The following is a 24,426-nucleotide window of genomic DNA, read 5'->3' as shown; positions in this document are numbered from 1 at the left end:
TGTGTGTGTGTGTGTGTGTGTGTGTGTGTGTGTGTGTGTGTGTGTGTGTGTGTACGGGTGTTTTAGTTACAGGCCAAACCCACAGAAAGTATTTACAACATGAAGAAAAACCGTTTTGTTTTACAAATTAGTGGCAACTACCTGAGTAGAGACAAGGGATTTTAAAGTTACATTTGCAGCTGTGGTCTGTGTATGTCATATCTTCATATTGTAACTGTCCTATTTTTGTATTTTTATATGTTTCTTTACACTATTACGAATTATGTAATGCTGTTATCATATTATACATGTCTGTAATGTTTCCTTCTCTTTCTGACTGTGGATGTTGTCGTATTATTGACATGTTCATGTGAAAGTGTCAGTCGTTTTATACGATGAAGCTGGACTCTTTGTGTGTGTGTGTGTGTGTGTGTGTGTGTGGTGTGCATGCACTCTTTGATTTGCCACACATCTTTTTGTATGTACGTATGTATGTTTTTTTATTTTAATCTACATTAATTTGCCATGTTTCCAGACTACTCATGCTAGTAGTGATGGATGTAAAATCTGCCAATATCAGAATTGACAAACTCATACACTCCCGCTGTGATAGTCCTGCAGTTTACATCCTCACACATACTGTATATGTGAATGCACACGTATGCAGTAGTCCAACATGCAGTATTACTGACAGAACAGATTCACATCAACCTCACAGTTTTGCACGACTCATAACCAGTGTTGAAAATGTCATTCGATCAGTTTGCTCAGCTCTTTGGTCTTTGTCTTTTACATTGTAGTGGTACAAGTAGTTGTCGTTTTTTTTAATTTTTACATTTTGTTTACTTTTTTTTTTATGGTGAAAGCTGGTAACCATTGCATTGAGATGTGTGTGAATGTTTGAAGATGTTCAGTTCGTCCTTTGAGGAGATGTAGCAGGAGCTGTCTAGCACCTGTTTGACTACGAATGGATCGATTTTGGTTTCAAAAATACTGAATGGTTCTGCACAATAAAAGACATCATCAGTGATATGAGCTGTGTGAAGAGTGCTCAGAATATAAGCCTTATCTTATATTGCTGATTAAAATTGCTGATTTATCATGCTAGAAATTTGAAAAAATATTTCAGTTGTACAAAAAGAAGCTCTCAAGTTTATCATGAATGTGCCCAATTTAAACTTGGAGGGAAAATAATTCTAGGGCAGAAAGCAGAATTATCAGCAAATCACATCTTAATCAGTATTATCATTCATTCACTAGTTGGCAATACTTATCTTTCAGACTTAAAAAAAATGTACAGTGGTGCCCAAAATGATTAGAACACCTGACAGATCTGAAAACATTGACTTTTTTTGCCTCCAAAACATGATTTAATTTCATAATGTTCATGAAACATGCAGATGGTTGCTCTGAGCACAACAAATAACAGATAAAGTGAGTCGTACTGTTTTTATCCACTTTTAACTTTAATATTATTTGGTATGTCCACCTTTTGCAGCAATAACAGCAGCACATCTCTCTGGCATAGTGTCAATATATTTCCTGAGAACTTCAACACTAATGTTATCCCATGCCTTCTGCAACTCAAGCCAAAGGCTTTCCTTTGAATGTACAATATATCTGTCCAGTTTATTTTCCAACTCGCACCAAATTTGCACGATGGGTTTGAGGTTGGGACTTTGAGGGGGACAGTCCATCATTTTCAATGTTCCAGCAGATTCTTTCCATTGCAGATAGTTCCGGTAATAGTTTGTTTTATGGGTATTGTAATGGCCAATTCAACAAAAACAACTCAAACCTCTTAAATATGCCAAGTGTTCTAATAATTTTGGCCACCACTGATATTATACTAACTATATTAGCATCCACACCAGCACATGATAAAACTATATTAGCATCCACACTAGCACATGTTAAAAGTTATTATTATTATTTGCAGTTTCAACTGCTGCTTTAAAGGCTCAAGATCGTTCTGATTGGCTGTCAATGATTTTATCGTCTATCATCAATCATCATGGTTTATCAACGTTTTATCTCACATATCTGACTTTTTTCTCAGAATTGCAAGATATAAACTCGCATTTGAGAAACAAGTCAGAATTGTGAGATGTAAACTCTTAATTCTGTGAAAAAATGTCAGAATTACATTGTGTAAAAACTAAGAATTGTTACATGTAAATTTAGAATTGTGAGAAAATGTCAGAATTCTGAGTTGTGGCTGAAACAGGCTTCCATATTATCATTATATGGTATGGTATGAACAGGTCTTAACAATAACGACAGATGACTATATTGTTAGAATCACAAGGTGTTGTTATACATACCACTGAAGTCTAAACAGTCCTTTTCTTTAGGTTTTTGTAGCGAGTCCACTTGTCTTATAAGGTAAACTCAGGACCACTAAAACATATTGGCAGCACCAGGTTCCCCAGCCAACACATTCAAGCACCTTCGCATACTCCTAAATTGGTATGGTCTTGTATTATGTTTATTGGGAGAGAGTTAACTATACTAAAATGGAAATGGTTGGTACAACAATGCCCTACAAGGCAACCCATACTCTCCCACACATACACCCACACTCACATCTCTGACATAAAGACAAATCAACAAAATCAAAGATCATTCTGAATATTTATTATGATGCACAGCAGACAATAAAGAGGGATGTCAAATGCCTAACAAACATTTAGACAATAGGTTAGTAAAAAAAAAAAACTACAGTAAGAGCCAATCAAAATGTCCCTCACAGTTTAAGACGAATAGGGGCTGAATACAATAATTGATGGAATGAATGTAATGGCTGAAAGGTATTCAAGCAAACCTATGAACACCAGTGGAAGTTTTTGGAATGAATTGAGCCATAATTCTCCAAAAACATGATAAAAGGCACTTAAGGGAAAAAAAAGATCAAATAATTAAAAAAGCTAATATGGAAATTAAGAATCACATAAATGGGGGGCCTGACGGACAAAAATGAAATAAACGTGTTTGAATTCTTCAACCGCTCATGACCATCCTTACGAGTTCTGTAAAAGAGAGGAAAAAAAAGTAGTATGAGGCAGTGATCCAAGAAAATTCAACCCAGTAGATCAGCAAATGTTGCCATGGACACAACACATTAAGTTCTAGAAATTCCAGATCCATAAACAACCACAGATCGCACTAAAACAACAGACTGCATTTGTAGTTCAGTAACATTTCCTGGCAACAACAGGAGGTGAAATGCAGAAGCCCTGGGATGATTTGAATGAAAAGGGGAGGGAAAAAGAGATTGTCCAGGCCTAAAGGAAATTTGAATGAGTTAGCATACCTTACATAGGCATGTGGAGAACAAATAAATACACAAGTACAAAAGAGATAGAAAGCAGGAACAGCAATGTGACAGGACTGAAAACTAGAATTAACAATACACCTCTTTACAAACCCTCCTAAGGTAACAGCAGAATTTCAAAAATAAAGGATAGGGCTGGGTGTTTACACAATTTCCACGATTTGATTACGATTATGACTCACAAGCTTGCAATTTGATTTAATAACAGTCTTGAATAAATTCAATTTGATGTTGATTCATTGGGGTATATCAGGTACAGTGCATGTCAATTTTCCTCAAGAAAAAAAACTCTCATAACTAATGCTGTAAGCTATACAGGGAAGCTTGTCAGTTGGTACATTACTATTAAAGGTCAATAGCTTGATCAATGGTCGAATGGCTTTTCAGAGATAAATGTAACATTACATATTGTTTACAAGCTGTTTTATTGATATCTTTCCACAGAAGATGATATGTTCACACATCAACTAAAAACAGCATTGACTAAAAGATTGATTCTCAAATTGAGAAATTGACTAAAATCGAAAAATGTGTATTTTTAACTATTAAGCCCGAATCTACTACACTAGCACCATTTTAACCTTTAATATGATGCTAACAGTAATTTTTCTTTCACAATACCATCAGCTGCCATATATTCTGTGGCTGCATACACACTGCAGAGATTTAGGAGTGACTATCACATTTAAAAACAGAAATGAATTAGTTATCATTCACGTAAATGACCAAGAGCTTTGTACAGAGCATATTAAGTGGATTTATAACTGTTTTTTTGCTGCAGTGTGTATGTGGCCTATTAGAACTAATGCAAGCAAAAGGGATGAGAATATACAATATTGAAGTTATAACACTGTATTTTAGAATAAAGGGTAATGGGTTGTTTTGGGGGAAGTTGGCATCAGGGTGACCAGCAAATTTAGCATCATCATGGCAACAGTGGGATTCAGGAGACGCCTATGCACATGCAGAAATGCTACATGCTACGCTACAGCCAGGGGACGCAGTAGAGAGGGAGCTGAAGGAGACAAGAATGAGTAAAAACAAACAGGACCATCCGTACCCTCTCCTCAACCAGCCATAATGTGGCGCACAAATGCTGTCGGAAGGAAATGCAAATGATTTACATACGGACTTCAAAACTTCTACTGTAGTCTTGATGTTCAGAGAAGAAAAAAGGCCCATATGTGATTGTTGTACCTTCATAATTGATACACCCATTAGCATCCTCATGTCCTGCCAAGAGCGTCTCCACCTCTTCCTCTGTCATCTTCTCACCTATCGTAAAACATGGGCAAAATGCATTAAATTCTCCTAATGAAAACAACCGCAAGGTGCTTTTAGTTCTTTGTTGGTGGTCAATCTCTTTGGGATTGAAAGGACTGATATTTTATCCAACAAAAAGTTTCATTTGATACAAATTCAATTTTAGGATTTAAAAATATCTGTGGGTTTTATTTCTAAATATTTTACTTGTTAGTTAAAAGCACTAAAAATGCACCAAATCAGACTTGAGTCAGTATATTTTTAGTAACGAAAACAAAGTGTGCTTAATTGTATTGAATGTGCACTTAAAAATATATTACAAAAAAGTACTTACAGATAATATAATGTTAATGAAATAAAAGGCCACTTAAGTATACTTCAGATCTTTAACACTTAAGTATGCTTTTAATAATGTCAAATTAAGGTACATTTTAAATCAAGAATTACAGAAGTACACTTATTTGATATGTTGACTAACATACTAAAGTACATGTAAAGTACTTCATAATTTTAACTGTAGTGTTTTATTCTGTACTACATTTTAAGTTAATATATTTTAAATGTACTAATTTGCAACTTCATCATTACAAATGTTTCAACAGAAATGACATATTTTAGTTTACCATAAATGCTTGTCAGTACATTCAGCAGCACACATTAACCATGTTTTAAAGACAATAGAAGTAATAACACCTACTTACTGTAAGTGGGTCAAATAAAGCACTCTAAAGTTCAGCTAATTGCACTTAAAATAAATGTAAACTATAATACATTTTCATTTAAATAAAATCCAATTAAGTGTCTAAAAACCATTACATTCAGATTGTACTTAAGCAAATTCTTTTAAAGCGTATTATTTCTGTAATAATTACTCTTTATAAAAGCAGCTGTAGAAAGAGTAGCATTCTCAGTTAAAGGTGACAATAGCAGAAAAAAACATCCTAAGATGCTTCCTAAGTAGAAAAAACCTTGAAAATAATCAAAGAAGGATAGTATTGTACTCTACTGTAAAATCGTTCTATAAGAGGCCGTGACTCTTTACCCAGTGTAGTAAGGACATGTCGAAGCTCGGCGCCCATCACCGTTCCATTTCCCTCTTTGTCAAATACCCGCAGCCCCTCCACGAAGTCCTCAAAGGAACCCTGATCCTTGTTCTTAGCGATGGCCTGCAGCATGGGCAGGAACTGCTCAAAGTCCAGCATTTTCATGTTCATATCTGAGAGAATGGACATTAAAAATCACTACTTTTATTCACATCAACATCTTAACCCACTGGGAATTAAGGAAGAAAATAATCACTTTATAACTACAAGTGTGGAGAATAAAGACATATCTAGATTAAATCAGTGGGCCTTTTTGAAGTGGGTCTGAGTGCATTTAGACTGATTAAACGAGAAACTGCTTTTGTCTGACAGAATGTAAACAAGTACAGCTTAGTGATCAGGGGAAGTGACAGAGTCATACAGGTTTGGAACAACCTGAGGGTGAATAAACATGAGGGTGACTTTTTTTCTTTTTGAGTGAACTATCCCTTTAAATGAAGAGGACAAAGCTTTCAAACATTGTAACTTAAAATTATTTCCTGCTTGCTAAAAATGCAAATTTTTAGCAAATCATACAGGACAAGGCATGCTTGAATCATAACAGCAAAAGAAAGGCCAGACCTTCATTACTGGGGTTGCCCAGGACTTTGAGGACCTCAGCATTGACAGGGTTTTGCCCCAGAGCACGCATCACATCCCCACACTGACTGTACATGATCTTCCCATCTCCTGTTCGGTCAAACAGGAGGAAGGCCTCCTTAAACTCTGTTAGTGAGAGAAAATATGCTTAAATGCTTTAGGCAGGTGATGTAGAAAATTATTTGTAGTTATGTGGACTGAAAATGAAAATGACAATGAGTAAAAATTCTTGTGATTTATTCTAAAACAACAAGCACATTTTGATCTAAAATCATTAGGCTCTTTGTTCTTGCTTGAGGCTTTGAGATCACTATCATAGTGCTTGGCAGAGCAGCTTACAGGAATGCAATGCTTCCCGGGCCGCCCTGAGTCAAACTTCACACACACACACTTACTGTGATTAACCATATATGGGCAGAAGAGAGAACAAGCACGACATCAATAGGAATATTAGTTGTGTCCCAAATGACTCACTATACACTATGTACTCTACTGTCTAGTGTGAGTTTTTTCATAAACAAGGAGGAATACTACAGAACAGACTAACAAAAGAATTAGAAATGTTTTAAAAAGACCAAAGAACATACACAGTGAAGTAAAAATGTAATTGAACATCTTTGATGTTATTGTTGTTTTTTTTAGCCTGATAACATTCAAGCACAGCAGTTCATAACAGAGGAGTGATAAATCTGATGTGTTACTTGTGAGGAGTAATGATGCCTAAACACTAAATTTCTGAAGTCTATCAGTAGATTTGAAAACACAAAAATTTGAATAAAGTGCAATACGACTTGTTTCGCTTATGAACGACTCATGAATAAAATGAAATGAAATCTATTTCATTTAATAATAAATGCATGTTATTGATCTTATTGTGTACGGTTTATCCATGCACGCATGCATTCACTCATTTATTCATAATCAAAATACTGTAACTCTATATGATAAAGAGGCTTACAAATCGGTTGGGTGAATGATTTAATGACTCACTCATAACACAAAAGATATACTGTATGTCGCCCGGTACTGGCTGAAATACCATAGATAATTTTACCATATCTGCGGGCATAACAATGTAACCCGCAAAGGGGTCAGTGAGCGAATATTTTCAGTGAACTGATTTAAAAGATTCGAGTCAGTGAGTTGAATCAAATCCGCAGCACTGTTCTGTGATCACTAAAGAAGCTTGTGCTGCTTCTACCATCAGAAAAAGTAGGCCATGATACTACGTCACTTCAGATTGTTTAATTATAAAACAAATGTAAATTTTTTTTTTTTAAAGTCATATTCTATTACTATTTTCTTGAATTCACATCCAAACAATTTTCATGTTCCTTAGCTATGTCTCTAGCTACACATTCCACTGCAACAGCTTCCGGTGTTTTCAAACGCGACGCATCTGGAAACTGCCTGCACTTAAACCTCAGCGTTTCAGCACTAGAAACTGATACATAAAAGAAACCTCCTGTCTATTTTTATGCGTTACATTTGGACATTAGGTACAGCACAGCACAGCATGCACACACCATATCGTGTGTTCTTCTGAGGACTGAGCATTAACGGCACATCTGTCAGCCAGTGCAACTGATGTACGGGCCTACGTTTATTTTGCATCAACACAAACGCAACTATATAAACTCGACGAATTCATAGCATTATAACAATTAAATAGTCAACATTTATTACCCACCACAAATCTGATCCTCAGTGAAGTCAGACTGTCCATGCCAGCATAATGAGGGCGATAGAGAAGATCAGCGTTAAAACAGAAGATGCATTGGTTTGATATTCCAATAAAGGACACTAAGATTATCCTACAAAATTAAACACTCAGTGCAGACTAAAGCACATTTGAATATTGAACGCATGAGATATTGGACTGACAGCAGATCTTGACGGCTTAAATACCATGTTGATTTGATCAACGTTATCTAACGGTCACATCGGTAAACCTACCGCCTGTATGACTAATAGGCATTACCTGGCTGCATCATAGTGAAAATGAAAGATGCTGGCTATGATAATGTACTTACCATGACTGCAGTGTTTGAGGATGGAGCGGAGGGAGCGTCGTTGCGAGCGCTGTGTGAATTACAGTATGGGCGAACACTCTCTGCTACACCGCTATATTCACGATGACGTCATCTCAACGCTATTCAAGCCGAGTCGGCCAATCGAATTATGCGGGCGCTGGTTTCCCTCTTCTGTCATTACCGGTGTGTCAGGATTACGCGCGCAGTCGAAGAAAATTTGAATACCGTAATGTAGGTTTCCCAAATGCATGCAGGAGTTGGTAATTTTTTTTAAAAACATGAACATTTACGCATCCCAAGCGAATTATATTGCTTTCAACTTGCACATTTTATCAGTTCATATACTGTTCTTGGGAATTCAAACTATGGCCTTGGCATTGGTACTGTTTGAGCTACAGATGATAAAAAGCTGATAGGCTATTTAAATCGAATTTAACATTTAAAATAGATAAATAATCCTGCATAATTATTTGAAATAAAATTAAAACCACGATATAAGATAGTGTACTTTTTGACTTAATTTTTAAATCTGTGCAAGGCTTGCTTGTTTGTTTTTGTATTCTTTTACAAATGCAAAAGCCCTTTCACACCAAAAGTGAAATGAATACGCCTCAGGCTGAAGGAAATGTAAATTCATGTCTGTACAGTAGAGGGCACAGCTCAAACAAAGTGCATTAAGAGTATGATGCAGAAGAAGAAAGTTCAACACTATTCAGCAATAACAAAAAATGAAACACAAATGTGTCATTTTTGCTTAGTGGCAAAGTCAGTAACAAAGGCATTGGTTAATAAGATGAGATTAAATACATAAATTATATTTGTCTCATATTTAATTTTTGCAGGTTTGTATAATATTCTGAGTTTGCATCTGACTGTTTTTATTCATTTTGTGGAATACTGAATCTGTTTTTGTGCAGGTGAGAGTAAATACATGTTCATATAATGTAGTCTAGAACTACAGTAAGCATCATGTTCACACAGACAACGCACACAACGCCTCTGCACTTACTCCCGATTTCTCTCAACATGGCAACATGAGAGCTGTCGGTCAATACATGGGGAAACAAACCCAACACTGCTGTCCCAATCCACATACGTTTTCAACATTTTTGTTAACATATATTTACAATATTTCACCAGTATTTCACAAAAAGCTGAATGGTTTGAATGTTTGAAAGTGATGAATTTAATACATAAATATTATTTAAATGTAATTGTCAAATAAAATTATAATTATCATCAAATATTCATTTTTATTTTACAGTACAGTTGATTTATAACTGTAATATACTTCTGTGTTAATTTTTTTTTTTTTGCATAGTTTATTATTAATATTATTATTATATTCAATTTGATGGATTTCCTAAAACACTAGTGACAATACAGAACCCTGAACATCCAAATGTGCCATTATTAAAATAATAAATTAAAATCTTTTTTCAAGTAAATATGGTTCCAAAACGGGTTTTTGCAGTGATGCCACAGAAGAACCACTTTGGTCTTTCAGAACCTTCAGTGAACAGCTCTTCAAAAAACCATTATGTTTTAGTGTAAATAAAATTTTAATAATCTAAAGAACCTTCTTCCACTATATAAAACATTTTGTGCATGAAAAGGTTCCATGGATGTTAAATGTTTTGAACCATAGATGCCAATAAAGAACCTTTATTATTACGAGGGTAAGGGGTTTAGCTGACAAAAAAAAGGTGACCCACATAAAGATCTAAGAACTGACCTTTAAAAATAATTTATATGATCATTACCAGGTTAATAAAAAAAATCACAATAATGAAATTTGTATTGATTACAATGCATGTCTCTTAAAATATCGCCTGATATCTTGTGAACAGATCTTCAAAGAAATTATTAGAAATATGCACGACATTGTGCAGTCCATTAGATGACAGTAAAGTTTCAGTCAGGATGGGTATTAGCACATCTAGAATATAAGAACTGTTTTAAATACTGATATTGCTATTTACCTCTTTCAATGTTATGTTATTTGCTTGTTTTAATGTTCACGCCATATATGCTTTAATATTAGAATGCTTGCACTTGCAATACTTGCTTTGTTAGTTTTAATTTTGCATTAACTGTTTTGTATTTAACCAATAAGAGATTTTATTGTTACAATTGGCTCCCGTGAGACTTAACTTATAACTACAAACTGAGCCTCAATCAAGAACAACCGAGTAGTGGTTAAACGGATCGTAGTTGATCCGTTATCCGTACGGAACAAGCCCCACGGTTCGGCACGCACGTGGTCCGCGGATTAATTGCAAAATGTAACCATAATAGAGTATAAATTCATCATTTGTTCGTATTTACACAAGCAAGCAAATTTTAAACAATTCCACAGAGAAAAGGCGAAAGGGAACTCGATTACTCGGGCGCTGTTCTCTTCGCGCACAGCCGCACACACACGCGTTTCAGACGGCTACAACAAAACAGCTGTGATAAAAATCTATATTTAATTTATGCAGTGAACCCTCTGCAGTGTTATTTTCCCTAATTACACTTCTGTATTTGAATACTACCAGCCTTATTTTATTTGTAACATATTCTTTTGTATTTATCTATGCTTGTAATTTGTGTATTTGTTCTTATTTTTACTGGCTGTTCTCTTGTCTCTTTAATCATGTTTAAACTTTCTTAGTTAATCTAGCAGTATTTGCTGTGGTATCAAAGAAGTACTTCGCTTTAAGTAATAGATGAAAAGCAAGTTAAATTGAAATATTTTTATTTTCTTGCTGATCCGAAAAATGATCCGAGGGTCAAAAACCATAATGTGATCCGAACCGTGAGATTTGTGATCCGTTGAACCACTAGAAGGGAGTCATCTACATCAGTCCTGAAGGACTTCAACCACTGGGCGGGTGAGTACTTCATGGTTTAGGCTAGATTTTACTATCCTTACCCTACCTGAATAATCATAGGGTTAAAGGTGTAAGCTAAAAAGAGACAGAGTAACAGAATAAACAGAATTATTCTGGTGAAATAAACTCAGTAGGTGGCAGTAAAGCACTAGATTAGACACTTGTCCAGGTCAGATGCTTAGCAAGGTTCTCTATAAACTTTGGTATTTGGTCAAATCAAAACCTATGACAAAACTATGACATCCGTATTTCAGATCGCAAAACGTTTATTTTTTGTGATGCACAGAACCAGCATAGGAGTTCAGATTCACCCATCTGAGGCTTTTTTTTTACCAGTAACATGTCAGTGTCAAAACAACGATGTCTATTAGACCACTTTACAATTAATTTTCTTAATTCACTTCATGAATAAACTAGAATTTTGGTTGAGGGGTGCAGGCAGAGATATCATGGATATGATCTGACCCTGTTTTTGGTTAAAATGACAAAAAAAAATTAAAGATGTATAGATATTTTACACATTTTACACTGAATTTTATACTGAAAATATGATTTTCAACCAAGCTGATGAGACCAATTGATCCTTTAAGGAAATATATTTTCTCATTCAAAACAGCTCTGTTCACTCCTCCTGACTGGTGCTCTCTCCACACTGGAAGCGTATGAAGTCTAGCACACGTGCGTTCTGTAGAGTCAGGTACTGTCCCACAGTATATTTGGGATCTAGGAGGAAGGTCTGGGGCAAAAGTCTTGTCTCAGATTCACCACATGGTATATCGGCCATGTTGCCAAGAGAAACAGGTGCTTCGCCCACTATATGTTGCCCCAGCTTCCTTCCCAGAGCGTCCGTCCCGTCCTTAGGTCCACCTTGAAACACAACTAGCGATCCATAGCGCCCCATCTCAATGCCAACCTGCCCGGGAACTGCCCCATGAACGTATGAGCCAATGTGCCAATCAGAGGGCACAGCAAGTGATACGGCCCGCCGCATGCCAATGTTCTCACCTAATCGCCCTGAAGAGGAAAAAAACAGAATACTGAAATGAGATGAGAATAAGGAAAATTATTTTTATTGTTATATTTAATTATTAGGAGGTAGACAATAAACAGGGGGTGTTAAAATTGCTTACAAGTGTAACTCATGTTGTGAAGATATTATCACTTCATGATTAATAAGATATAATCACATCATGCAATTATATAATTTCTTGTACAATACAGATAATTTTGTTTGGGGTCAGGAAGATGTTCTGATGTTTCCTTATGCACACCTAGGCTGCATTTATTTGATTAAAAATTCAGTAAAAATGTTGAATTATTAAATATAACCGTTTTCTATTTTAATATATTTTAAAATGAAAGCAGTTGCAGGTGAAAACAGTTGCAGGATTATTTGTTGAACAGAAATTACAGCATTTATTTGAAACCAATTTTTTGTACTATTGTAAATATCGTTATTGTTACTTTTGATTCATTTAATGCATCTTTACTGAATAAAATTTAATTTAAAAAAAATTTGCTTTTAAAAAATACTGGCCCCTACATTCTGACCATTAGTGTACATTTATACCTTTTTAATCATGGCTTAAGTGTCCAAATACTTTTTGGGGTCACTTTAAGTGGCAAGAAATCATAGAAAAGCCTGGTTTTATAAAGTTATGCCAAAGTAAATATAATGTAAAAGGCAAACTCACACACAATATATCATGGTTTATCTCACCTATAGTCAAGGCTATCTGATCTGCCAGTGAGGGTCCCTCAGGAACGTGGAGCTTACTAATATCCTCAGAAGACAGCACACTCTGAATCAGAGAACAGATCAGCAGTCAGAGGTTACAGAAGGTGTGGAAGAAATGCACATTTCTGAAAATGTCAATGAAGGGCATGTACCTTAATATACCCTGTCTGTTTTTTGCTGCTGTTATGAGCCATTACAGACAAAGCAACATCCTTCACCAACTGCTGGAATTTCTCATTCCTTGCCACAAAATCTGTCTCACAGTTCACCTGAAAAGAAAAACATACATTTTAGTTCAGTCACACTGCATCATTTTGGCAACCAAATTACACATTGTGTGGTAAGACTGATGCATTAACATACCTCAACCATGACAGCTGCATTGTCACCCATAAGGAGACCAATCAGCCCTTCCGTGGCTTTTCGACCTTCCAGTTTACTCGCTTTGCTCCAGCCCTCTTTTTTGGCTTGTTCATTCAGCCAGGTTTCTGCCTACAAAACATCATATTTTGCAAATCATAATTAGCTCATCCTTGCATGCACACCCTTACTTTATACACATCTATATTATCTATCTATCTATCTATCTATCTATCTATCCATACATCCATCCATCCATCCATCCATCTATCTATCTATCCATCCATCTCCAAAGACTTAAACTACTTCAGTCTGTGTGCATTGAATTTATTTAATACACGAGTTTCACAATTTGAGTTGAATTACTGAAATAAATGAACTTTTCCACGACATTCTAATTTATTGAGATGCACCTGTATATATATATATATAAACAGAGACGACAACAACTATGGCAAGGATGTGAGTTTACTATTTGTGCCTGACAAATCAGATGACTTGTAATTAATACAAAGCAACTTGTTAGAAACTTTTTAGTTTAAAAAAAAATGCAGTGGGTTTAAAATTCAAGTAGTAAAATCAAAATGTATATCAGATCTTTTGCATAAGATCCTCCATTCTTTTAACAGCAATCTTTTAAAAATACTGGACCGCACCTGTGTAACGTCATTGTTGAATTTCTCCAGTGCCTTTTTGCAGTTGATGAAGGTGTAGCCCGTAGATTTACGTAATTTGAGGAGAAGTGCTTTATCTGCTGCTAAACTCGGGCAGCTGGTGTAGAGAGACTGAACGTGCTGCGTGACACATCCCTATGAACAACACGTTATAAATATGACACGATTTAATGATGCAACAGAACATTACACAGCCGTATGGAAATCGTTATACAAATACTGTCATCTGTTATTTAAAACACGCCTTTATTTTAATAACAAGCCAAATATTTCATATCAAAGCAGACTGTCATGCAAAGAGCATCATAACTTCTAAGCATCCAGCCAAAAACATTAAAAGATTAGAGTGCGAATTATGACAAAGCCCACCTTGACTACTTCTGTCCTGACAGATCGAAATAAAGAATATAAAGCCATTTCTATATCTTCCTCAGGACTAAAACTAGCTTCCTTACATCAGTAACTGCTGGAATGTCATTGAAGCACGCTTTCTACAGAGAGAGAGAGAAAGGTCAAACAGAACAGAATTCAAGAGTCACGTACAGCGCCATCTACTGCACAGGAGTTTACACTGCAGCTTACTGAAGAACAGAAGGAACAGTGTAATCCATTGTGAAAATGAAAATAACAATGCCTAACGAAACTAGTATACAAATAATGTATAAATTTGTATACAAAAAATGCATAAACCTGCTCAAATAATAATAATAACAATAGTATTTTATTGTTGTTGTTTGGGTATACCAGGGGCCTGTTTCATAAAACAAGCTTACCAAACAAGCCAGGTTTATTTCAGTTAGTCTGACTTATTTTGAACCAGATCAACTGACAATAAGTCAGTCAATAATTGTTCTTTTATGCCAAAAAATCATTAGGATATTAAGTAAAGATCATGTTCCATGAAGATATTTTGTAAATTTCCTACTGTAAATATATCAAAACTTAATTTTTGATTAGTAATATGCATTGCTAAGAACTTCATTTGGACAATTTTAAAGGCGATTTTCTTAATATTTTGATTTTTTTGCACCCTCAGATTCCAGATTTCAAATAGTCTCGGCCAAGTATGGTCCCTATCCTAACAAACTTAATGGAATCAATGGAAAGCTTAGGCCTATGTATTTAGCTTTCAGGTGATGTATAAATCTCAACTTCAATAAATGGACCCTTATGACTGGTTTTGTGGTCCAGGGTCACATTTAAAAACAACTTGATTCAAGGTGCTGTACAACATGGGGAAAAACTCTACAATTCAAAGTAAGAATGTGTCAGCTCTACACCAACATGGAGATAAAAAAAAAAAAAAAAACTTTGACAAGAGTATAGTGATTGCAGTGTGAATGCTACCACCTGTTCTTTCTGAATGTTTGCGCATTTTATGGAACACTTTCTTGCCAATAACACATTCTTGGCAAATGGATCAGACCATGAAATTGTCATGAAGCATGGAAGATTGTATTCAATTAGTATATTCTATATTCATCTTTTTCACCAGATTTCTGGAGCCTGAGAACGAGAACTGTTCTCAAAGATTTTGGACCAGCTGACTGAAAAAGAGGAACAGAGATTCGTTCATTTTATTTTATTTTGTGATTACAAACTTCCTCTTTGTAGTCATTTTACCACTCCCAAAATTTCCTTTTTGCTCATAGCAACACAGCAAAACGTTTGAACTGAGTCACCTAGTGCTTTATTATTAAATATTAGTAGTCATTATCACAACAGAATGTGTTGATGCATGGGAGGAGTTCCTTAAGCTTTATTGATCTGAGATGGTATAAAAACCGAACCAAGTCTTAATCTGTAGTTTGTGCATCTAGATCGTCTGAAGTACATAATGAAGATCATCCTCATCCTCTTTCTCACCATCACCCTGATCTCTCAGGGCTACAGCGGTAAGTTCATACCTTCAGTTTCCATCCTGATTGTTCGTTCAGTTAAACTGAACATGTTCATGTAGGCTACATTTTGGTCTTTGGACAGCATAGTTATCCTAATGCAAATAGTGTTCCTTCTCTCTCTTTGTCAGAGTCCCTGGACTTCTGTAAGTGTGAAATTATAATACTGAATTTTACCCTGACTTTTTCCTATTTTATTCATTTTTTTCTCCTAATGATTTATACCCAAATCTCCTTAATCAAATCCTGTGCCTTATGTCTAATTGTTCTTTGCTGAGTTCATACTGTTGAGCTCTACTGGTATAAATAATAGGATACTGACATGCCTCTGGGTGGTAGATCTTTTCTTTCACATAAAATGATGCTTTAGCAGTCAGCATGTGAAATATATCTCACCTCCTTCAAGGCTCACTTTCTTGTAAAGGAAGATGTGGAGAGCCTAACAATTCTTTGAACGACTGCCACTGCGATTCACAATGCCAGCAGCATGAGGACTGCTGCGATGACTATAAAAAGCAGTGTGGTCGTCGAGGTTAGCGTCAGCATCTGTGATTCTGTAAAACAAAATCATTCTCTTAAAAAAGGTACAAAGCTGTCATTGGGGTGGTACCAGTGTAAAGGCAAACAGGTACATCTTTGTACCTTTTCTGAGAGTGTATGGCTTAAAAAAAAGTTTAGTAGCTGGTCTGGTCTTGCACGTTAAAGCTGTAAAACTAATTCTGCTGTTCTGTCAAGTCAAGCTGGCCTGAAGTTTGTAGTTTAACGAATATAGTTTAATACTCCTTGTCTGTGTTCAATTGGACAAAAGGCACAAACGAATAATGAATCAGAGGAATCACATACTCTAATGAATCATTCAAAGTAATTCTAAACAAACACAGGTTTTATTCGTCTCTTACATACAGTACAATAGTCAAGGTCTGCCGAGTCACGTGGGGCAAATCAGGGTTTTATAACAGGCATAAAAATAGGAGAAAGATTTAGTTCTAGATATTAGGGGGTTATCTGAGATAAGTTACTCATTGACCCTGAGTCCTGTTTATTTTGGATCCCAAAAATGGCATGAAACTCAGCTGTGTCTACTTCTGTAGTTTCACACACTTAATCTCAAAATTCATTAGAAAATGCTAAACACCATATTTCCTATTGCGTAATTGATCAGTTTAGTTATTTGTATGAAGAACACTTAAAATACTATTCAAAGAAAAGGAACTTTCATGTTTTTATTTATTTTCATAAAACATTATTTCTTTATTATTATTTTACATTATTTTCAGTCTACAAATGCTACACAGGTATACATCTGATGTAAGTTCAGTTAATTGCTGTTACGGTTGTAGCTGTTAACAGCACAAATCTGCATTACACCCAGGATTGTGTCACACATACGTATAAAAACAAAAACAATAATAAACTTAAATCTAGTTAGATTTAGTTATGAACACTGAACATGTTCAGCCTTTTGACTGATCACTAACATTGTTTTCTTGATATGACAACAGATTTCCAATTTTAGAAATTGAATATTGAAATTTGAATCTATAATTGCAGTAATTGCTTGGTTCATTTAATTGCAGTAATTACTGTTTCAGTTTCTGTTTATTCTTTCATTTTGCTCAGGATTTGTCAGGTTTTCCTTTCCACTTCCACTTTTTGCACTAACTCTTTCTTTATCCTTTTCCTATCCCAAGTATTAGACAGTGTCTCTGACGCTGAGATCAAGTCTCTGTCTGAGACGCTGTACAAGTTAGACCATAACAGGGCCACAGCCTCAGAGCTGGTTATTGATCCTCAGACACTGATCTCTTCATCTGAGACCGGCTCCAATGATGACCTCTCATCTCAGCCGTAAGACACCGACTGCACACACAGATAACCACATATACACAGTATATACACATACATGCATGTTATTATGTATTCTAATGCGCTCGTTATCTCTTAGATTGTTCAAGCAAGTGAGTAGTACTTTGCTCTCCAAGCCCACATATAAAGCTCTGCTGGATCTATTAGACAACTATAGAAGGGTGACAGGGGAAGCGGAGGATGTGCCCTCACAGGAAGTGCAGGAGCAGGACACTTTCCTCCAGCAGACCATGAACACTGATGTGGGCAGGGAGCTTTACAATTTCCTCCACTCTAAAGGTATATGTGACCCCAAAACTCTTTTTGTTTCAGACCTTTTGAATTTAAGTGACTTCGATGTGATAAAAAATATTGAGATTTTACGTATTTTCATATTTATTAAATAAGATTTTAAAATTCTACATTACCATTCAAAGGTTTGGGGTCAGTATAATTTTGAAAGAAACATTTTATCTAGCAAGGATACAATGTTTTGCTAAAAGGAGACGGTAAAGACATTTATAATGTTGTAGCGAATCAGCTCATGGGGAAATATGAATAATTAATCATAACTAGTTATAATTAATTATAAATATTTAGATCCGCTGTAGATATTTACTTGACCTCTCAGGGTCAACTGTCTTGTCAATTCTAAGAACGTTAATTTCCTGGTTAAGGGAAATAACTTTCTTACTGTACAACTCTACAAAGAGCTTGTAGCATAAATCTGCATGATTAAGTGACTCCAGTTATGAGCAAACAATGAACAACGTCAAGTGTGATACAAGTAAGGCTTTATTAACTACATAAACACTTAAACTAGTCTAACATACTACATAAACACTTAAACTAGTCCAACGTACTACATAAACACTTAAACTGGTCTAACATACACATACACACACACACACACACACACACACACTAGGAAAGGGTTAAAGCTTAACGCAGTAGAGAGAAGAGAAAATAAGAATATGAAGTTATGGAACCAGTTGCATATTCAGCAGATCTACAGCCTGAAGGAAACATCAGTTTCTTAGTTCAAACACACCTTTGTAAAAAGGTGCAAATGACGATTTGTTAATCTAATGAATAACTGATTTGTTAAATCAAATGAAAAATTGTGTGTTTGATTGGTCCAGACACTACAATGTTAAAGATTTGTTTAAAATAAATTCTCTCAACATTGCTTATAATAAGAACTGTGTCTTGAGGAGCAAATTGCATGTGACATTGAAGTGACACTTCTAAAAAAAACAGCTTTCCTGCCATCACAGGAATCAATTATATTTTAAAATATATTAACCTCTTAAGACCCGAGAAAAGATTTTTAGGCAAAACAAATCGTTTTTTTCATGTCTTTACATTGTTTAGAGCATTAAAAAAAAAAGTTAAAAAAATAAAAATAAAAAATGATATTTCATTCATAAGTTATGCTATGTCCTCGGTAGAGGACATCGGGACTCAATTTAAAAAAAAAATAAAAAGACATGAATGAACATGCATAGGCAAAAACAATTTTTTTTTTTTTGCTAAACTTTGTATAAAAATTATTTTCAACTATGTTATAACAGAATGATTTGATATACCATTTTTCTTTCTGCAAAATGTGTGTAAAATGGCCATAAACAGGTTTTCTCATTATATACAATGCATCTATAAACTAAATCTAATTTGCATATTAATGTGTTTTTGGGGCAACATGTAATGAAAAAAAGAAGTGTAATAATGGGAGTAATATTTGACAAGATTTTCATAATATATAATATTTCATAGAATATTGAAACATAATTTATTTCCCTATTCATTTGTTATGTCTCCCAAAATGCTAATAAACATGCTTTTAGTCCCAGAGTCCTCATATGAGGACATGTATGAAATCAACATCCTGTTTCGTAACAGAAAGTCGTATTTTGATTTGAAACCCCATAACATTTTCCTGAGATGTTGATATATGACAGTTTACAAATTAGATTTAAAAGATAATTACAAAATATTATCATATTTCCATAAGTGTGTCACTAAATTAATATCAGACATATTTGAAGACCAAGGAGAGGGAGTGGTCTTAGTGAAACATCCAAACATTTAGTATCTCTGAAAAGCCCTGTATGTGCTCTGTACAGGACATCCAGACTTAAAACTGTGGCATGTATAGTCTCAGAGAAATACACCAAAATATAATGTCCTCATATGAGGTCACAGGGTCTCAGGAGGTTAAAATAGAAAAGAGCTTTTGAATTGTAATAACATTCCACTATATTACTGTTTTTACTGTATCTTTGATCAAAGAAATGTATCCATGATGAGCATAAGATACTTTTTAAAAAAAAATCTTACCAATACCAAACTTCTGAATGGTGGCGTACATTTTTGTTTTATATGTAGTATTATTAATATTTTACTAATATTCTAAACTGTTTACTAGAAGAAAACAGTTTAATGACTACTATCATTTTGTGGTGCAACATATTTGAATTTAAAAACCGCTGGTTTTCAGGTGTATACTCATCACAGAGCGAGTTTATCCAGGATCTGAAGATGATGTGGTTTGGTCTTTACTCTCGATCTAGTGGCAAACTGGACTCCAGCGGGTTTGAGCACATCTTTGCAGGTCAGTCTGTGTGGGAGCACATGTGATTGGCTGTCAAACTGCTTTTTATCTCTCTTTGGCTGACATGTCTTGTGTCAACAGGGGAAATTAAGGGTGGAAAGGTGTCTGGTTTCCACAACTGGCTGCAGTTTTATCTGAATGAGAAACAGGGACTCCTGAATTACTACAGCCATAGTTTTAATGGCCCTGTGAGTACAGCTGAGCATGTGAATCAAAACAAACCAGTGCTAGCACAACATGCATTTTAAAAGTCTGGATGTCTACTTATATTACATGTTTTGATATAGTAAAAGTCAAGTTTATCCCCTCAGTGGACCACATATCCTGATGTATTGGGAATGCAGTTTGAATGGGATGGCTATTTCAAAGAGGTTGGTTCTGCCATTATTGGCTCTAGTCCTGAATTTGATCTGGCTATCTACAGCCTCTGCTACATCACCCGCCCTGGCAAGAAGTAAGTTGTCTGTCTTTGCTGTCTGCCTATGCACATTTATTCCTCCATCTGGCCATTCATCAAATGAAACTCATTTTGTTTATATGAGAAAATCAAATTTATATACTCATCTCTGACTGTATTCTTCTCAGGTGTTATGTGAGTCTGGGAGGACAGACTCTGGGCATTCAGACCTATACATGGGACAACAGCAGCTATGGGGATGGAAAGAAGTACATTGCCTCTGCTTACCCTGCCACACCATGATTCCCTGTCATCTGAACATCAGTATCAACAGACTCACAACCAAAACAACTCATAAGCAATCTTAATTTTTCTCTTGGTTGTTCGAGGTTGATGTTGGACCAAATAAAACACAACAATAGAAAAACACCCTTCCTGTCTGTATTTGTACTAATACATAATAATATTCTTTCACACTCTCATTAGCTACAACTTTCAAATGTGTACACATCTATTAGTCTGTTATTAAGCAAACTTGTAGGTCACATATATTTTTTTCACATTTTTACATTTGATTTAGAACAATTTTCCAATAATTCAGCATAGAATCACATTCTGTAATTATACAACAAAAAAATAAAAGAACAACAAACTCTTACAAATGGCTTTATTTTCATAAAATACAAAATCCTTCTGGATTTCAAGTGTATGACAGTGATAGACCTGATGTTTGAGGTTATGAATCAGCGTCAGCGGCGCAGCGGAAGCCCAGATTAGAGGCAGAACTCCTCTGCTTACCCTGCCACACCATGATTCCCTGTCATCTGAACATCAGTATCAACAGACTCACAACCAAAACAACTCATAAGCAATCTTAATTTTTCTCTTGGTTGTTCGAGGTTGATGTTGGACCAAATAAAACACAACAATAGAAAAACACCCTTCCTGTCTGTATTTGTACTAATACATAATAATATTCTTTCACACTCTCATTAGCTACAACTTTCAAATGTGTACACATCTATTAGTCTGTTATTAAGCAAACTTGTAGGTCACATATATTTTTTTCACATTTTTACATTTGATTTAGAACAATTTTCCAATAATTCAGCATAGAATCACATTCTGTAATTATACAACAAAAAAATAAAAGAACAACAAACTCTTACAAATGGCTTTATTTTCATAAAATACAAAATCCTTCTGGATTTCAAGTGTATGACAGTGATAGACCTGATGTTTGAGGTTATGAATCAGCGTCAGCGGCGCAGCGGAAGCCCAGATTAGAGGCAGAACTGTCCGGAGTATTTTGACTACGGGCTGCACACCTGTATCTGTAGCAGTAAGACTACAGAGAGAAAAATGTGTTAACATGTATGTAAACAAGTTGTATAAAAACTTACAGATGAAGGTTGTATTTTCCTCTTAGGTGCATATATATATATATGGTGTATGTATTAGGCATATATAATATGTGCATACTAGCTTTACACTACTGTTCAAAACTTTGGACAAGGTCTCCAAATATAGCCAAAAATAGTCATGACGTGCATTTATTGATAAATAATAATGTAATAAGTAATAATTTTGTGGAAACCATTAAACGTTTTTTCAGGATTCCTTGATGAATAGAAAGTTAGAAAGAGCAGCATTTATTCAAAATAGAAATCTTTTGTAACATGTCTTTACTGTCAGTTTTGATAATCTGAATCCTTTTTGCTATATAAAAGTATTAACTTTTGACAATGTTAGCTAACATAAAATATCCCACACCTTAATAAACCCGATGTGCTAATGGCAGTCATACATTACATGGCTTTGTGCATGTTTTACCTTGTGGCACATGTAGGATCCTCCTTTCTTGACTCTGTCGGTCCCTGTTTCTGGTCCTTTCTATGAAAGGAGTCATAAGGGTAAGGGTTTAACACATGAACAGCCTTATATGCATAAATGAAAGACCTTTAATTTATGGATGTGCGTATAGTTCACTCATAATTATCTTACAGGGTTGTACTTGTCTTCTGTAGTGTGATGCACGTTCCACCAGTCTGCTGTCCACTCCCATGCGTTTCCCACCATGTCATACAGCCCAAAGCCATTTGTAGGAAATGACATCACCTGCCCAAAGCACCAAGTAATCAGTCAGTGTTCTGTAATTTCTCCTCTCTAAATTTAAAACCCAGTACACATGTAAATCAGGATAAAGGGCTACTTTGTGTTACCGGTGATGTGTTAGCATAGCCGTCCTCTGCTGTGTTGTGGTTAGGGAAATCTCCTTGCCACAGGTTAGCATAGTGCTGCCCTCTGGGCATTAGTTTATTTCCCCATGGGTACAGCCTAACAAGAGCGACAGATAAAGAATAAGTTAAAAAGACATTAAAATGGACAAACAATGAACAAAACACAGACACACACGCACCTATCCTGCAATCCTCCTCTACAGGCCAACTCCCACTCAGCTTCAGTAGGAAGTCTGCGTTTGGCCCAGTGACAGTACGCCTGTGCATCACTCCATGATACATGCAGCACAGGGTGATTCATCCTAGATAAAAACACAGAGATTATGTTTAATATTATGACTTCTAAACAGGTGTATGACTTGAAAATATATCATCTGATTTTCCAGAATTATTGGTGATGTATTACAGTCATTCAGTACTTGCTCATGTGGTATTAAATCTTTTATGTATTTATTTATTTACCTGTGCTCTATGGTTGAATCTGGTCCTTCTGGGTGTCTCCAGTCTGCACCTTTCACTGGTGACCACCAAGGAGCAGCAGCCACCTACTGACCATAATTATACATTGACAAAGTGAAATGCAGCTTATTTATCAATAAACGCACGTCATGACTATTTTTGGCTATATTTGGAGATTAATATCTCCAAGTTCTGAGTTCATGCAGGCACAAAGAGACAGGCTCAGAGAAGAATGGACATTTTTTTTTTCAACATTTAGGTGAATTTATTTGATCAAAATTACTGTAAAAAAATGTAATTTTGTATAATATTATTCAGTGGTCGGCCGATATATCACCCGATATTTGGTATTTTTCAGATATCAGCATCGGCCGACGCGTTCGAGGTGGGACTTTTATTTTGATGGCGCTGAGACCGACAGTTCTCCCTCTTGTTCGCTGTCATCGTTAAAGGGGTCATATGATGCGATTTAAATTTTTCCTTTCTCTTTGGAGTGTTACAAGCTCCGGTAGCAAGCGGCAACCTCCCGCTCTCTCTCGTGAAGCCAACACGGAAGTGACTTAAACTGTAATTCCTCAACTGGCCGCTAGAGGCTGGCTGCAAAAGGGAGTCAATCCCATAGACTCCCCATGTTAAAATACCCAACTTTACAGCAGAAAAAAACATGTTTACATCCTGGTTCAAAAAGTGGTTTTGGTCTATATTAGTAATTTTCCCTTCATGACAACTGTGAGGGGGGTGAATTTTTTTTATAACTTTCCGTTTAAATTATATTAAGCCTTAAAGTTCTGCATAATTAGCAACCAGCTCCCGCCTCTTTGCCCATTTTCGATTATCCGGGAGTGACACGCGGTGCCCGCTCCGCCCACTTTGAGCCTCAAAAACGCTCTTTAGAAACCTACGGGTGACGTCACGGTTTTTTACAGTCTATGGCCGGGACACAGGAGGGCATCACAGTATCGTAAGGGGCGTAACATTTCCGTCACATTGAGGTATTCAGCCAATCACAATGCACTGGATAATAGGCCAATCAC

At 35.7% G+C, this 24,426-nt stretch overlaps 4 protein-coding genes across 7 annotated transcripts in view; 1 reads left to right on the top strand and 3 right to left on the bottom strand.

Annotated features, from left to right (window-relative positions):
• Positions 1-2,692: 2,692 nt before the first annotated feature.
• myl6 (myosin, light chain 6, alkali, smooth muscle and non-muscle) lies at positions 2,693-8,394 on the bottom strand. Of its 2 annotated transcripts, none has more exons than XM_016467238.1 (6): positions 8,292-8,394; positions 7,949-7,976; positions 6,241-6,384; positions 5,619-5,792; positions 4,511-4,588; positions 2,693-3,008 (listed from the first exon to the last, which is right to left on the bottom strand). In XM_016467238.1, the coding sequence occupies exons 1-6, from the start codon at positions 8,292-8,294 to the stop codon at positions 2,980-2,982; spliced, it is 456 nt and encodes a 151-aa protein (XP_016322724.1). In that variant the 5' UTR covers positions 8,295-8,394; the 3' UTR covers positions 2,693-2,979. The 2 variants fall into 2 exon arrangements, with proteins under 2 accessions (XP_016322724.1, XP_016322725.1); XM_016467239.1 differs by lacking the exon at positions 2,693-3,008 and adding an exon at positions 3,040-4,409.
• A 3,021-nt stretch (positions 8,395-11,415) lies between these two features.
• tsfm (Ts translation elongation factor, mitochondrial) lies at positions 11,416-14,478 on the bottom strand. Its single transcript, XM_016467062.1, has 6 exons — positions 14,309-14,478; positions 13,922-14,074; positions 13,269-13,397; positions 13,058-13,174; positions 12,888-12,969; positions 11,416-12,181 (listed from the first exon to the last, which is right to left on the bottom strand). The coding sequence occupies exons 1-6, from the start codon at positions 14,354-14,356 to the stop codon at positions 11,790-11,792; spliced, it is 921 nt and encodes a 306-aa protein (XP_016322548.1). The 5' UTR covers positions 14,357-14,478; the 3' UTR covers positions 11,416-11,789.
• Positions 14,479-15,584: 1,106 nt separating this feature from the next.
• Positions 15,585-21,471, top strand: endou (endonuclease, polyU-specific). Of its 2 annotated transcripts, XM_016467250.1 has the most exons (8): positions 15,585-15,834; positions 15,969-15,983; positions 17,529-17,685; positions 17,783-17,982; positions 20,183-20,296; positions 20,378-20,484; positions 20,608-20,750; positions 20,882-21,471. In XM_016467250.1, exons 1-8 carry the CDS (start codon positions 15,777-15,779, stop codon positions 20,994-20,996), a joined length of 909 nt encoding a protein of 302 aa, XP_016322736.1. In that variant the 5' UTR covers positions 15,585-15,776; the 3' UTR covers positions 20,997-21,471. The 2 variants fall into 2 exon arrangements, with proteins under 2 accessions (XP_016322736.1, XP_016322737.1); XM_016467251.1 differs by lacking the exon at positions 15,969-15,983.
• A 15-nt stretch (positions 21,472-21,486) lies between these two features.
• The window catches only part of sumf1 (sulfatase modifying factor 1), a 7,845-nt gene continuing 4,905 nt past the window's right edge, over positions 21,487-24,426 (bottom strand). For both annotated transcript variants that reach the window (XM_016467249.1, XM_016467248.1), the window contains exons 5-10: positions 23,396-23,478; positions 23,113-23,235; positions 22,916-23,030; positions 22,698-22,811; positions 22,527-22,586; positions 21,487-22,041 (exon numbers count right to left, since the gene is read on the bottom strand). In XM_016467249.1, coding sequence (XP_016322735.1) covers positions 21,940-22,041; positions 22,527-22,586; positions 22,698-22,811; positions 22,916-23,030; positions 23,113-23,235; positions 23,396-23,478 — 597 coding nt within the window. In that variant the 3' untranslated portion in view covers positions 21,487-21,939. The remainder of the gene's footprint in view (positions 22,042-22,526; positions 22,587-22,697; positions 22,812-22,915; positions 23,031-23,112; positions 23,236-23,395; positions 23,479-24,426) is intronic.

Source organism: Sinocyclocheilus anshuiensis, unplaced genomic scaffold, assembly GCF_001515605.1.
Source record: "Sinocyclocheilus anshuiensis isolate Anshui unplaced genomic scaffold, SAMN03320099.WGS_v1.1 scaffold44, whole genome shotgun sequence".
In the NCBI taxonomy this organism is placed as follows: Eukaryota; Metazoa; Chordata; class Actinopteri; order Cypriniformes; family Cyprinidae; genus Sinocyclocheilus; species Sinocyclocheilus anshuiensis.
Note: the sequence above shows the minus strand (reverse complement) of the source record. Positions and strands in the feature narration are given on the sequence as shown.